Raw genomic sequence first — 12,854 nt, 5'->3', positions numbered from 1 at the left:
TGGTGTGTTTTTTTTTGCCTTGAGTAAAAGAGCTCAGATTGGCCCCCACCTGAATAGTTGCCCATCCTTGAACCAGGCAAGTGTATTTGCAGGCAAGGGGTGGGTCATGCCGTGTCAGCTTCTGCTATTGCCTCTTCCGTGAGAAGGAGGGCCTCATTTGCCAGGAGAAGGTTGCAGTGCTGTTTAGACTGAATCTTAGGGATGCATTAAAGTCCCTAGGCGAGGATAGACCCCTGCCTTTGTATTTCAAAATAGTATTACACTGCTGTGTAATTCTGCTTCTGGGGACACCTGGGTTTGAGTTTCAGCTTCACCCCTTGGTAACATGTTTATGGGATAGGCAAATATTCTTGTTCCATCCACCTCACTTTCTTCTGAGAATCAGATGAAGTAAAGCAACTAAACGTAATCAAAAATCTGGAGATGAAGGGAAGCTGTTTTAACTCCTTTGGCTCGCTCTTGTGTAATTCGGTCCTTTTCCTTCCTGTTTGTCTCTGCTCTCCCGTGTCTATCGTGCCTGTCGTGTATATGCTTCTAGAGTGAACTCTTCCCGTATGTAGGTGAACTCAGGTTTGTTTTTATATTAAAGGTATAAGATATATGGCCAAATTGTAAACAATAGAAGTTCACTGGTAAACTTGAGCTATTACTTCAGCATGATTGGAATGATTTTGAAAGGAAAACTGCTAGCAAATACAAAAATGTTTACTGAATAATTTTACATTGTCAAATATTATCTTTCCAGGAGATCTCAGCCCTGCTCAGCTAATGATGCTGACCATAGGAGATGTTATTAAACAACTAATTGAAGCTCACGAACAGGGGAAAGACATCGATCTAAATAAGTAAGTGGAGGGTCTTCCCTGGTGATCCAGTGGCTAAGACGTGGCCTTCCAAGGCAGAGGGTGTGGGTTTGATCCCTGGTCAAGGAGCTGGAATCTCACATGCCTCAGGGCCAAAAAAACCAAAAACATAAAAGCAATGTTGTAACAAATTCAATAAAGACTTTAAAAATTGTCCGCATCCCCTCAAAAATCTAAAAAATAAGTAAGTGGATCTATTAAAAAAAGAAGGTAATCTTGTTCTTGGGAAGTATTAATAGATCTCTCTCATGCATGCAATTTCAGACGCTACTGGTTCTATCTCGGGTTTCATGTTTGAACTGAGAACTCAGTTTCCTGCCCTGACCTGTTGATTATGCATGGCAGAGCTGCCTCAGAGCCTACTATTCCTAGTAGCGTCTAACGTCTCTTGGGCACTTGCTGTAGTCGGGTCACCGTCAGCAGCACACTGGACGTATTAGCCCGGCTGACACTCTCAGACACTGTCTGAGGTCAGTGCTCACCTCGCTGGACATGGGTCCCCCGAGACGGAGAAGGTTACGTAATTTTTCCCAGAGTGAATAACTGGTCATTGGCAGAGCTGAGGTTTGAAATCAGACCATCTGCCTCCCGAGCCCGTGGTCTGTCCTGCTGTCCGTCTCGCTTCACATCCTTCCTCTCGTTGCGGTCCCTCCTCTGAGACACAGCAGGTGGCGGCTGGCTCCCAGGAAGACCCTCTGTTTGGGCCTTTCGGTGTCATCCAGCCCTTCCCCGCTTCAGAGCCTCCTGGACACGCCCACCCACTTCCTCTCCAGAGGCAGGTTCAGCTTGGTCAAATAAGAGTGGTCTCTCCTCTGCATCTGTTTATCCACTGTGCACTCGTTATATAGACCTGCTTCCCCACCCCCAGGCCGTCGGTGGTCTAGCCACTGTTCGCATGACGTTTCTCTAGAGCCTGTCTAGAGAAAATATGCTCTACCCTTTCTTTGGAACATTGTGCTTAATAAACATTAGCTGAAGAAACCGATACTCTTTTTTACTATGGAGTCACTGTTTTACTATGGAGACATTATATTTTATTGATTTTTCTACCATGTGTTTAACTGATTCCCCCCCCATTTTTTTGTTGGCTGTACCCATAATTATACAAATCTTTTGTTTCTCATGAACATTTCTGTGTCTTATATATTTTTGTCCTTCATCTTTAATTTAGCACATCTAAAGCAAAAGTTAGCATCTTCCTTAAAACCAGCCGGTACTCAGATGGCCTCTTGGCCAAATTGTTTTCACCTTCACCCAGGCTTGAAACGCTAGTGTCACCTCTGAATCCTTTTCCTTGGGTCCAGTTCGGGTCACAATTTTGCCTACTCCGTCTTCATTATAACCCTCTTCCATGTTCACTACCAACTTCCTCTTCCCTTTTTTATTTTTTACTTCTTCCAGTTTTATTGATACAGTTGGCATGTAGCACTGTTTTAAGTTGAAGATACACAGTATAGTGATTCAGCCTATACATTATGAGATGATTCCAGTAAGTTTAGTGAACATCCATCCTCTCATAGTGAAACAGAATTAAAGAAATAGAAAAAAAAATTCTTCTTCCCTTGTGATGAGAACTCCCGGGTCTCTTAACGCCTTTCTTTTTGTTGTAATGTATATACTTTTAAACTTATTATTTTGTGATGGAGTAAAGCCAGTTAACAATGTTGTGATGGTTTCAGGTGGACAGCAAAGGTACTCACCCATTCGTATACATGTATCCATTCTCCCCCAAACTCCCCTCCCATCTGTGAAGCCTACGCTTTTCTGTACCCATTTTCCATGAATATCTCCCCAGAACACACTGAGTTCATCTCGAGCGCTGTAAGCGTTCATGGTTGGGTGTGTGTTCTATTACGTATGTTTTTATTATTTGCAGACTTATTTTTGTGCATGCCTGTCTGCAAACCTAGAGCACGAAACAGCTCTGCCTTACACTTCCTGACATCCCAGGCACTTAGGTAGTCTCTTGTACCTCTTAGGAACTCAGTAAACATTTGTTTAAATGATTTGAACACCTCATAGTATTTCTAGATGGATTAAAGTGACTATGGGATTTGGCTAGCAGCCACAAAGAAAAGAAAAGTTGGTACAATTATAGGAAAAAACGAGGAACAATTTTTCTTCTACAATTATAGAAAAAAACTACTTGGGATAAGGGTTATTTTGGGGGATGCAGATAGGGTTACAGTCAGGAAGGCACACAAGGGTCTTCTGAAATGGTGATCATGTTCTTTTTCTTGGAATGTGGTTACAAGAGTGATTATTTTATAATATTTAAAGTATATTACATGGTTCATTGTTCTGTTCTTTAGGTAATATTTTATATTAGAAAAATATTTTAAATGCTTTAAAAAATATATGTTGGAGTGGCCAATAAGTTTGTTTGGGTTTTTCCATAACATCCTACAGAAAAACCCAAATGAGCTTTTTGGCCAACCCAATACTTTATTTCCTTTTCGGGTCTACATAGCTTTGCTTTCGGTTATTTTGCTTTTTGGCCTGAGACCATGGTTTGCAACCAGTCATGACTACTCCCACCCCTCCACCCACCCCCAAGACATTTGCAACGTCTGGAAAGTTTTGGTCGTTACAACAGGGAGAGGTGCCAGTCGAGGCCAAGTGCGTGTCTGATCATTCCATAGTGTGCTGAGCAGGCCCCTGTGTGAGATTAACCTCATCCCAGATGCGTGGTGCGGAAGCTGAGGGAGGGTCGAGTCCTTTGAGGCTGGAGCACTACCTTGAACGGGGCCTCAACCATGTCACTGTCCTGGGTCCTGTCCCCTGGTCATCTGGCTTTCTCTGTGGTACTCCAGAGAACAAGAAGTCCTGAATTTTGTTCTCCTGTTTCCCTGACAGTTAGAGCCACTGTTGTCATCTGGTGAGGGGATACAGGATCGTGGGAGTTGGTGGCATGGTTTATAGGTTATTCTTCTGGTAGCTTGTCCTTGGAATCTTGTGACCTTGATCACGCTGGATGCTCTACTTTCAGGGTGAAGACCAGGACAGCTGCCAAATATGGGCTCTCGGCACAGCCCCGCCTGGTGGACATCATCGCTGCGGTCCCGCCTCAGCATCGGAAGGTCTTGGTCCCCAAGCTCAAGGCGAAACCCATCAGAACTGCCAGTGGGGTGAGTGATCGAGTCATCACGTATTGATTGTGTATCTGTTGGGCCACAGATCCCTGCCTCCACGTAGTGAGGTGGAGGTGGGCGATTTGAATTCATAAAATTCACCTGTTGTGGTGTGTACTGGAGTGGAGACGTGTGCAGGATTGCTCGGAGAACGCCAGGGAAGAGAGTCACTCAGAGGAAAAGATGGTGATTTGATTTTTGGTGTCTTTAAAAGTGGGGCTTCCCAGGTGGCTCAGTGGTAAAGAATCCGCCTGCCAGTGCAGGAGACGTGGGTTCGACCCCTGGGTCGGGAAGATCCCCTGGAGAAGGACATGCAGCCCACTCCAGTATTCTCGCCTGGAGAATCCCATGGACAGAGGAGCTTGGCGGGCTGCAGTCCATGGGGTCACAAAGAGTTGGACGCGATTGAGCACACACTCATGGGGCATAGGGTGGTGAGGGGGAGGAGGTCTTTAAAAGTATAGACTGAAAGTTGGTAACTACCAGAAGATGATAAATATTGTTGGCCACCTTAAGCTTGTGGCTTATAACATACTTATAAAGGGTATTTTGAAAAGTTAACTGATAGTGCAAAGTCATTATGTTAATACGTGTGGTAGCTGTGAACCAGTTGACACCATTCAGGAGGGTGTCCAGAAGCCAGATGTCCCTACAGTACAAGGGACTAGGAAGGACCCAAGAGGGGGAAAGTGTGGCGCCTGACCGACCCAGAAGTGGTGCCCATGTCAGTGGAGAAGAGCAAGCACAGAGTCGTGGGAGCAAGGGGCAGGAATTAGGGCACAGACGGTGTAAGAGGTGTGTGGGGGGAAACCACAAGTGTGCCAGGCTCACCAGGGCTGCGCTTCACTTTGGAAAGCAGCAGGACTTCGGGGTGAAGTGTTAGTGTGGCATGTGCTTGTCAAAGATCTTAAGTGAAGTGAAAGTCGCTCAGTCGTGTCTGACTCTTTGCGACCCCCTGGGCTATACAGTCCATGGAATTCTCCAGGTCAGAATACCGGAGTGGGTAGCTGTTCCTTTCTCCAGGAGATGTTCCCAACCCAGGGATTGAACCCAGGTCTCCCGCATTGCAGGCGGATTTTGTACCAGCTGAGCCACCAGGGAAGCCCAGATACCCCAACAAAGAAGCCAGATACAAAGAAACTGCAAAAGATATTTGAGAAGGGGAGTGATGGGAACCAGATAGATTTTTTCAGAAAATTAATTTGGATACAAGATGTAGGGAGGTCTTCCCTGGTAGCCCAATGGTTAGGAATCCGCCTGCCGGTACAGGGGACACGAGTTCAGTCCCTGGTCGGGGAAGATCCCATATACCGCAGGGCAGCTAACCCCAGGTGCCACCACGGCAGGGCCCTAGAGCCTGGGAGCCGCAACTGCTGACGCCGTGTGCCTGGAGCCTGTGCTCCACGAGAGGAGCCACCGCAAAGAGAAGCCCGCAGTCACTGCAGCTAGAGAAGGCCTGCGTGCAGCAGCGAAGACCCAGTGCGGCCAAAATTAGAAAGAAAGAAAATGTGGTATCAAGATGGAGGGTCAGTCGCTTGGAGACAGAAAGACCAATTGGAATGCTCTCAGTTTGAGCTAGGCATGAAGAGCCTCAGTTGAGGCCAGGCCCCCAGGATAACAAGGATGAGTGTGAAAGACACAGGGTGGGATTTGGGCCCTCCTCAAACTTGGTGCCCAGAGTGGAATCCTTTATTCCCAGTGTGAACTAAGTTCAGTCTGTTCCTTGGGTGGGGCAATTGTACTTCTCACAGCTTACATGACCTGCCAGGTACCTGCCTCTTCCTGGACCACATCACACTTGTGACTAATTAATCCCCAGAACCTTTGCACAGAGGGTACCATCCATCCCAGCCTCTTCTCTATACTTAAGTGTTTGCGGTTCATTGGTTGGTTTATACCAAAGTACAGAAGGCTTTCAGAAAAACGAATAGTTCCAAACCTCCACTTTACAGCCCCCCTGCCTCCTCCCCTACCCAGGGCAATGGCTTTTAAGTCTTAGCTGATTTCTTGGCATTTACGTCCATATCCCTAAATAATGTGCTTTCAGGATAAATCTTGTATTGTCAGTTTTAGGCATTATGTCCGGGCTTGCCATTGTGCAGGCAAAGGTTTGTCAACCCCTGGACCTGACAGAGGCACCTGGTCTCCACGATTCCATCCTCTGTCCTCCTCCTGGCTCGAGTCACTTCTTTTCTTCTCTGAGAGCTACTCTCGCTCTGCTTGCCTTTAGAAATGGGTATCTTCTGCGGTCCCAGGCCCAGTGTTTAGTGCCGCACACACTTTCTTTGGTGATCTCATCCACTGACGTCTTTTTTTTTTTTTTAATATGGATCATTGTTAAAGTCTTTATTGAATTTGTTACAACATCGCTTCCATTTTATGTTTTGGTTTTTTAGCCTCGAGGCATGTGGGATCTTAGCTGCCCCACCAGGGACTGAACCCGCACCCCCTGCATTGGAAGGCAGGGTCTTAGCCACTGGACTGCCAGGGAGGCCCCCACTGATGTTTTTCAATACCGCCGTACGCTGACGCCCAGCTCCAGCCTTTCTGCAAACTTCATGTCCACGTCAAATTGCCTGTTAGACGTCTCTCCTTTGACTGCCTGTAGACCCTCCAGTGTGGCGAAACCAGACTTGCTTGCTTGCTCAGACTTGCTCTTTCATCCTTCTGGACCACCTTAGTTCATGGTGCCCACATCGATTTGGTTTCCAAATGATGTGAAATGCATTGTCCGTTCCTTCCACCATGGGTAGGAATGTTCTGACCTTTATCATTTCTTATTTTGGAGGTTATTGGAGTCATTTCCTAACAGGCCTGCTTTGTCTTAGCTGCAGCAAATCCACCAGAGTAACCTACTAAAAATGTCAAGAGCACACAGCTAATGTCATCCCCTATCTGTCATGCATCCTAAACTCCATGCCTTTATCCCTGCTGTTACTGTTGTGCTTTGTTTTTATTTTTTTATAGAGCTTTAGGCTTACAGAACAGTTGAGCAGAAAGTACAGAGTTGCTTGTACTTCCCCCTCCCCCAGCTTGCCCTATAATTGATGCATCAATTGTCGCTGTTCCGTCGCTCAGTCGCATCCACCTCTGCGACCCCGTGTACTGTAGCATGCCAGGCGTCACTGTTCTTCACTATCTCCTGGAGTTCTCTCAAACTCATGTCCATGGAGTCAGTGACGCCATCCAGCCATCTCATGCTCTGTCATCCCCTTCTCCTCCCGCCTTCAATCTTTGCCAGCATCAGGCTGTTTTCAAGTGAGTCAGCTCTTTGCATCAGGTGGCCAAAGTATTAGAGCTTCAGCTTCAGCATCAGTCCTTCCAAAGAACACCCAGGATTGATTTCCTTTAGGACTGATTGGTTTGATATCCTTGCAGTCTAAGGGACTCTCAGGAGTCTTCTCCAACAGCACAGTTCAAAAGCATCAACTCTTCAGCGCTCAGTCTTTATGGTCCATCTCTCATATCCATACATGACCACTGGAAAAACTGTAGCTTTGACTGTAATGCTATTTTTTTTTTTTTAATATGCTATCTATGTTTGTCATAGCTTTCTTCCAAGGAGCAAGCATCTTTTAGTATCAGGGCTGCAGTCACCATTCACGGTGATGATGGAGCCCAAGAAAATAAAGTCTGTCACTGTTCCGTTTCCCATCTATTTGCCATGAAGTGATGGGACCAGATGCCATAATCTTTGTTTTTTAAAGGTTGAGTTTTAAGACAGTTTTTTCACTCTCCTCTTTCACCCTCAGCAAGAGGCTCGTTAGTTCCTCTTCGCCTTCTGCCATAAGGGTGGAGTCATCTGCATATCTGAGGTTATTGATATTTTTTCCAGCAATCTTGATTCCAGCTTGAGCTTCATCCAGCCTGGCATTTCGCATGATGTACTCTACATAGAAGTTAAATAAGCAGGGCGACAATATACAGCCTTGATGTACTCCCTTTCCCAGTTTGGAACCAGTCCATTGTTCTGTGTCCAGTTCTAACTGTCAGTTCTTGACCTGCATACATGTTTCTCAGGAGGCAAGTAAGGTTGTCTGGTCTTCCCATCACTTTAAGAATTTTCCAAGTTTCTTGTGACCCACACAGTCGAAGGCTTTAGTGTAGTCAGTGAAACAGATGATTTTCTCGAGTTCCTTTGTTCTTTCTGTGATCCAATGGATGTTGCGATTTGATCTCTGGTTCTTCTGCCTTATCTAAATCCAGCCTTTCCTACATCTGAAAAGTCTCGGTTCATGTACTGTTAAAGCCTAGCTTGAAGGATTTTGAGCACTACCTTGCTAGCCTGTGAAATAAGTGCAGTTGTGCAATAGTTTTGGAGAAGGCAATGGGAACCCACTCCAGTACTCTTGCCTGGAAAATCCAATGGATGGAGGAGCCTGGTGGGCTGTGGTCCATGGGGTCTCGAAGAGTCGGACACGATTGAGCGATTTCACTTTCACTTTTCACCTTCACTCACTGGAGAAGGAAATGGCAACCCACTCCAGTGTTCTTGCCTGGAGAATCCCAGGGACGGGGGAGCCTGGTGGGCTGCCGCCTATGGGGTTGCACAGAGTCGGATACGACTGAGGCGACTTAGCAGCAGCAGCAGTGCAGTAGTTTGAACATTCTTTGGGATTGTCATGAAAACTGACCTTTTCCAGTCCTGTGGCCACTGCTGAGTTTTCCAAATTTGCTGGCATATTGAACAGCACTTTCACAGCATCATCTTTTAGGATTTGGAATAGCTCAGCTGGAATTCCATCACCTCCACTAGCTTTGTTCGTAGAGCTTCCTAAGGCCGACTTGACTTCACACTCCAGGATGTCTGGCTCTAGGTGAGTGATCACACCGTGGTTATCTGGGTCATTAAGACTTTTTTTGTATAGTTCTCCTGTGTATTCTTGCCACTTCTTCTTAATATCTTCTGCTTCTGACAGGTCCATACCATTTCTGTCCTTTATCGAGCCCATCTTGGCATGAGATGTTCCCTTGGTGTCTCTGATTTTTGGGGGGAGATCTCTAGTGCTCCCCATCTGTTGTTTTCCTCTATTTGCATTGTTCACTTAAGAATGCTTTCTTATCTCTCCTTGCTATTCTTTGGAACTCTGCACTCAGATGTGTATATCTTTCCTTTTCTCCTTTGCCTTTTGCTTCTCAGACAACCATTTTGCCTTTTTGCATTTGTTTTTTCTTGAGGATGGTTTTGGTCACTGACTCCTGTACAGTTTTATGAACCTCTGTCCCTAGTTCTTCAGGCACTCTATAAGATCTAAGCTCTTGACTCTATTTGTCACTTCCACTGTATAATCGTAAGGGATTTGATTTAGGTCATACCTGAATGGCCTGGTGGTTTTCCCTACTTTCTTTAAGTCTGAATTTTGCAATAAGGAGTTCATGATCTGAGCCACAGTCAGCTCCCAGTCTTGTTTTTACTGACTATAGAGCTTCTCTATCTTCAGCTGCAAAGAATATAGTCAATCTGATTTCGGTATTGACCATCTGGTGATGTCCTTGTGTAGGGTCATCTCTTGTGTTGTTGGAAGAGGGTGTTTGCTCTGACCAGTGTGTGTTCTCTTGGCAAAACTCTGTTAGCCTTTGCCCTGCTTCATTTTTCACTCCAAGGCCAATCTTGGCTGTTACTCCAAGTATCTCTTGACTTCCTACTTTTGCATTCCAGTCCCCTATGATGAAAAGGACATCTTTTTTTGGTGTGTTCATTCTAGAAAGTCTTGTAGGTCTTCATAGAACCGTTCTATTCGGCTTCTTTGGTGTTAGTGGTTGGGGCATAGACTTCAGTTACTGTTATATTGAATGGTTTGCCTTGGAAATGAACAGAAATCATTCTGTCATTTTTGAGATTGCACCCAATACTGTACCAGTCTTGCTACATCACTATTAACTGAAGCCTATAGTTCCCATTAGGGTCTCTCACAGTTGTACATTCTGTGGGTTTTACCAAATGCACAATGTCTTGTATCCACCAAATCGTATCGTATGGAATAGTTTCACTGCCCTAAAACTCCCCTAATGATGCTTTCCTCTGCCTCATTCCCCTGCCCACCACTGATCTGTTTACTGTCTCTCTAGTTTTGCCTTTCCAGAATGCCATGTGGTGGGAAGCAGTGTGTTTTGTAGTTGTTTCATATTAGCTTCTGTTACTTAGCAGTGCACATTAAGCTTTTATGCTATGTCTTTTTAGTGGCTTGCTGGCTCATTCTTTTTAGCACTGAATAACACTCCATTGTCTGAATGTACTGCAGTTTGTCTGTCCATGCACCTATTGAAGGCCACCCCAACTGTTTCCAAATTTTGGCAGTTGTGATGACCAAAGCTGTGATAAACATTTGCGTGAAGGTTTTTGTGTATACAAAAGTTTCCAACTCATTTGAGTACCTAAATACCTAGGAGCATGATGACTGGATTATATGCTAAGACTTAGTAGTAGTAGTAGTAGTAGTATTTTCGATGTGCTTTTTACTGTGTTTTTTGGAAATAGCTTATTTCTCTAAACCCTCCTCCCCTTCTCAGTTGTGTGATTTCAGAGGACAGAGGCCTGCATTAGTATTTCTGTAGTCTTAGGGCCCACCTGCTCTGTGTGGCTCAGAACCTGGCCTGTATCGAAGGTCCTCAATAAAAGATTGAGAAATTAGATCGTCTTCATCAGTGGTATACATATACCACTTGTATCTCCTTATAAATAAAAACATTTGTGTGAAAATCTAAGGTTTTAATTCAGATTTGCAAATTTTGGTTTTTTTGGAGTTTCTCTCGCTCACTGTTTAATGATTGAAGTTAAATTGTAATCATTTTTACTATTAAAACATAATCACAGGCTGACAGAAAAGTTGAAAAGCCGCTGGGAAGAACACTTTCTCCCTGAGCCATTTGAGAGTAAGTTGCAAAACCAACGCCTTTGAATGTTTCAACGTGTGCTTCCTGCAGACAAGGACACTTTCTTACATCACCACAATAAAGGCATCAAAATCAGGAATTTAACATGGATACATTATCAGTCTCTAGTCCTCACGTCTCATTCAAGTTTCAACAGCTGTCTCAACAGTAAGCTGCAGGACCCGGTTCAGAATCACGTGCTGTGTTCGGTTGTCATGGGTCTTCAGGCTAGACACTTCCCCCGTCTTTCCTGGACTTCATTGACTTAACGCTTTTGAGGATATCAGGCAAGTTGTTGCATCGGGTCTCCCTCAGTGTGGTTTAATCAGATGTGTCCTCACGATTAGGCTCGGGTTGGCGTCTCTGGCAGGAATGTCACGGACGTGACACCGTGTTCTTACAGCCTGTCGGGTGGTGCGTAGCTTGCTGTCCTGTCGCTCATGTTGAAGCGGGTGTCTGCCAGGCATCCCCTTTGTGAAGTTACTCTTTTCCACTTTGAAATTAACAAGTCTTGTGTGGTGAAGTACTTGGAAACTGTGTAAATGTCTGGTTCCTCCGCAGACTTCCTGTTTCCTCGTTCGTTATTTTCATGTACAAATTTTCCCAATTTTGTCCAGTAGGAGCCCTTTCAAGATGGTTTCTGTCTCCTTTTCAAATGTCCTCCTCATTCTTTGAGCCGTTTCTAGCTTTCTGTCATAATAAAATGTTCCAGGCTCATCTTGTACTTTGTTCACCCCAGCCGTGGAATCGGCCTTGTCTCCAAGGAGCCCTGTTTCTTTGACTAGAGAAGAATTTTCATTTCTTATTATTTTTTAAATTTTTAAATTTTGTACTGGAGTATAACCGATTAGCAATATTGTGATCGTTTCAGATGGACAGCAAAGTGACCCAGCATCCATATACTCCCCTCCCATCCAGGCTGCCACATGACATTGAGCGGAATACCCTGTCTATACAAGAGGTCCCTGTTGGCTATAGAGAAGGGCATTTAGAAACAAAGATCTGAATGCTAGCTGTGCTCAGTGCTGTTAGAGTGTTGCTGCTGCCAGATGCTCTCAGTGAACAGAGGAAATAAACATGTAGGTGTATGTATGTATGTGCACATACATACACATAACACATTTGTGTCTGTATTTATTGTGTGTGTATATATATGTACTGCTGCTAATGCTAAGTCGCTTCAGTCGTGTCCAACTCTGTGCGACCCCATAGACGGCAGCCCACCAGGCTCCCCTGTCCCTGGGATTCTCCAGGCAAGAACACTGGAGTGGGTTGCCATTTCCTTCTCCAGCGCGTGAAAGTGAAGTCGCTCAGTCATGTCCGACTTATAGCGACCCCATGAACGGCAGCCCACCATGCTCCTCCATCCATGGGATTTTCCAGGCAAGAGCGCTGGAGTGGGGCGCCATCGCCTTCTCCGACATGCATGTACATATGTGTGTATATCTGCTGTTCAGTCACTCGGTTGTATCCAACTCTTCTCGACCCCATGGACTGCAGGACACCAGGCTTCCCTGTCCTGCACCATCTCCCGGAGTTTGCTCAAACTCACGTCCATTGAGCCAGTGATGCTATCCAACCATCTCATCCTTAGTCGACCCCTTCTCCTCCTGCCTTTGATCTTTCCCAGCATCAGGGTCTTTTCCAGTCGTCAGCTCTTTGTATCAAGTGGCCCAAAGTATTGGTGCTTCAGCTTCAGCATCAGTCCTTCCAATGAACATTCAGGGTTGATTTCCTTAAGGATAGACTGGTTTGATCTCCTTGCTGTCCAAGGGATTCTTAAGAGTCTTCTCCAGCCCCGCAGTTGGAAAGCATCAGTTCTTCAGCACTCAGCCTTCCTTAAGGTCCAGCTCTCACATCCATACACAACTACTGGAAAAACCATAGCTTCGACTATATGGACCTTTATTGGCAAAGTGATATCTCTACTTTTTAATACACTGTCTAGATTTCTCATAACATTTTTTCCAAGGAGCAAGCTTCTTTT

At 45.2% G+C, this 12,854-nt stretch overlaps 1 protein-coding gene across 1 annotated transcript in view; it reads left to right on the top strand.

The window, feature by feature from the left end:
• ELP3 (elongator acetyltransferase complex subunit 3) overlaps positions 1-12,854 on the top strand; it is a 124,639-nt gene that overhangs the window by 6,848 nt on the left and 104,937 nt on the right. Inside the window, exons 2-3 of the mRNA XM_052644852.1 lie at positions 746-845; positions 3,853-3,991. Of these exons, the coding sequence (XP_052500812.1) occupies positions 746-845; positions 3,853-3,991 (239 nt within the window). The remainder of the gene's footprint in view (positions 1-745; positions 846-3,852; positions 3,992-12,854) is intronic.

This window comes from Budorcas taxicolor, chromosome 8, assembly GCF_023091745.1.
Source record: "Budorcas taxicolor isolate Tak-1 chromosome 8, Takin1.1, whole genome shotgun sequence".
NCBI classification, from domain to species: domain Eukaryota; kingdom Metazoa; phylum Chordata; class Mammalia; order Artiodactyla; family Bovidae; genus Budorcas; species Budorcas taxicolor.
The sequence above is the reverse complement of the archived record's forward strand: the minus strand, read 5'-3'. Positions and strand labels throughout refer to the sequence as shown.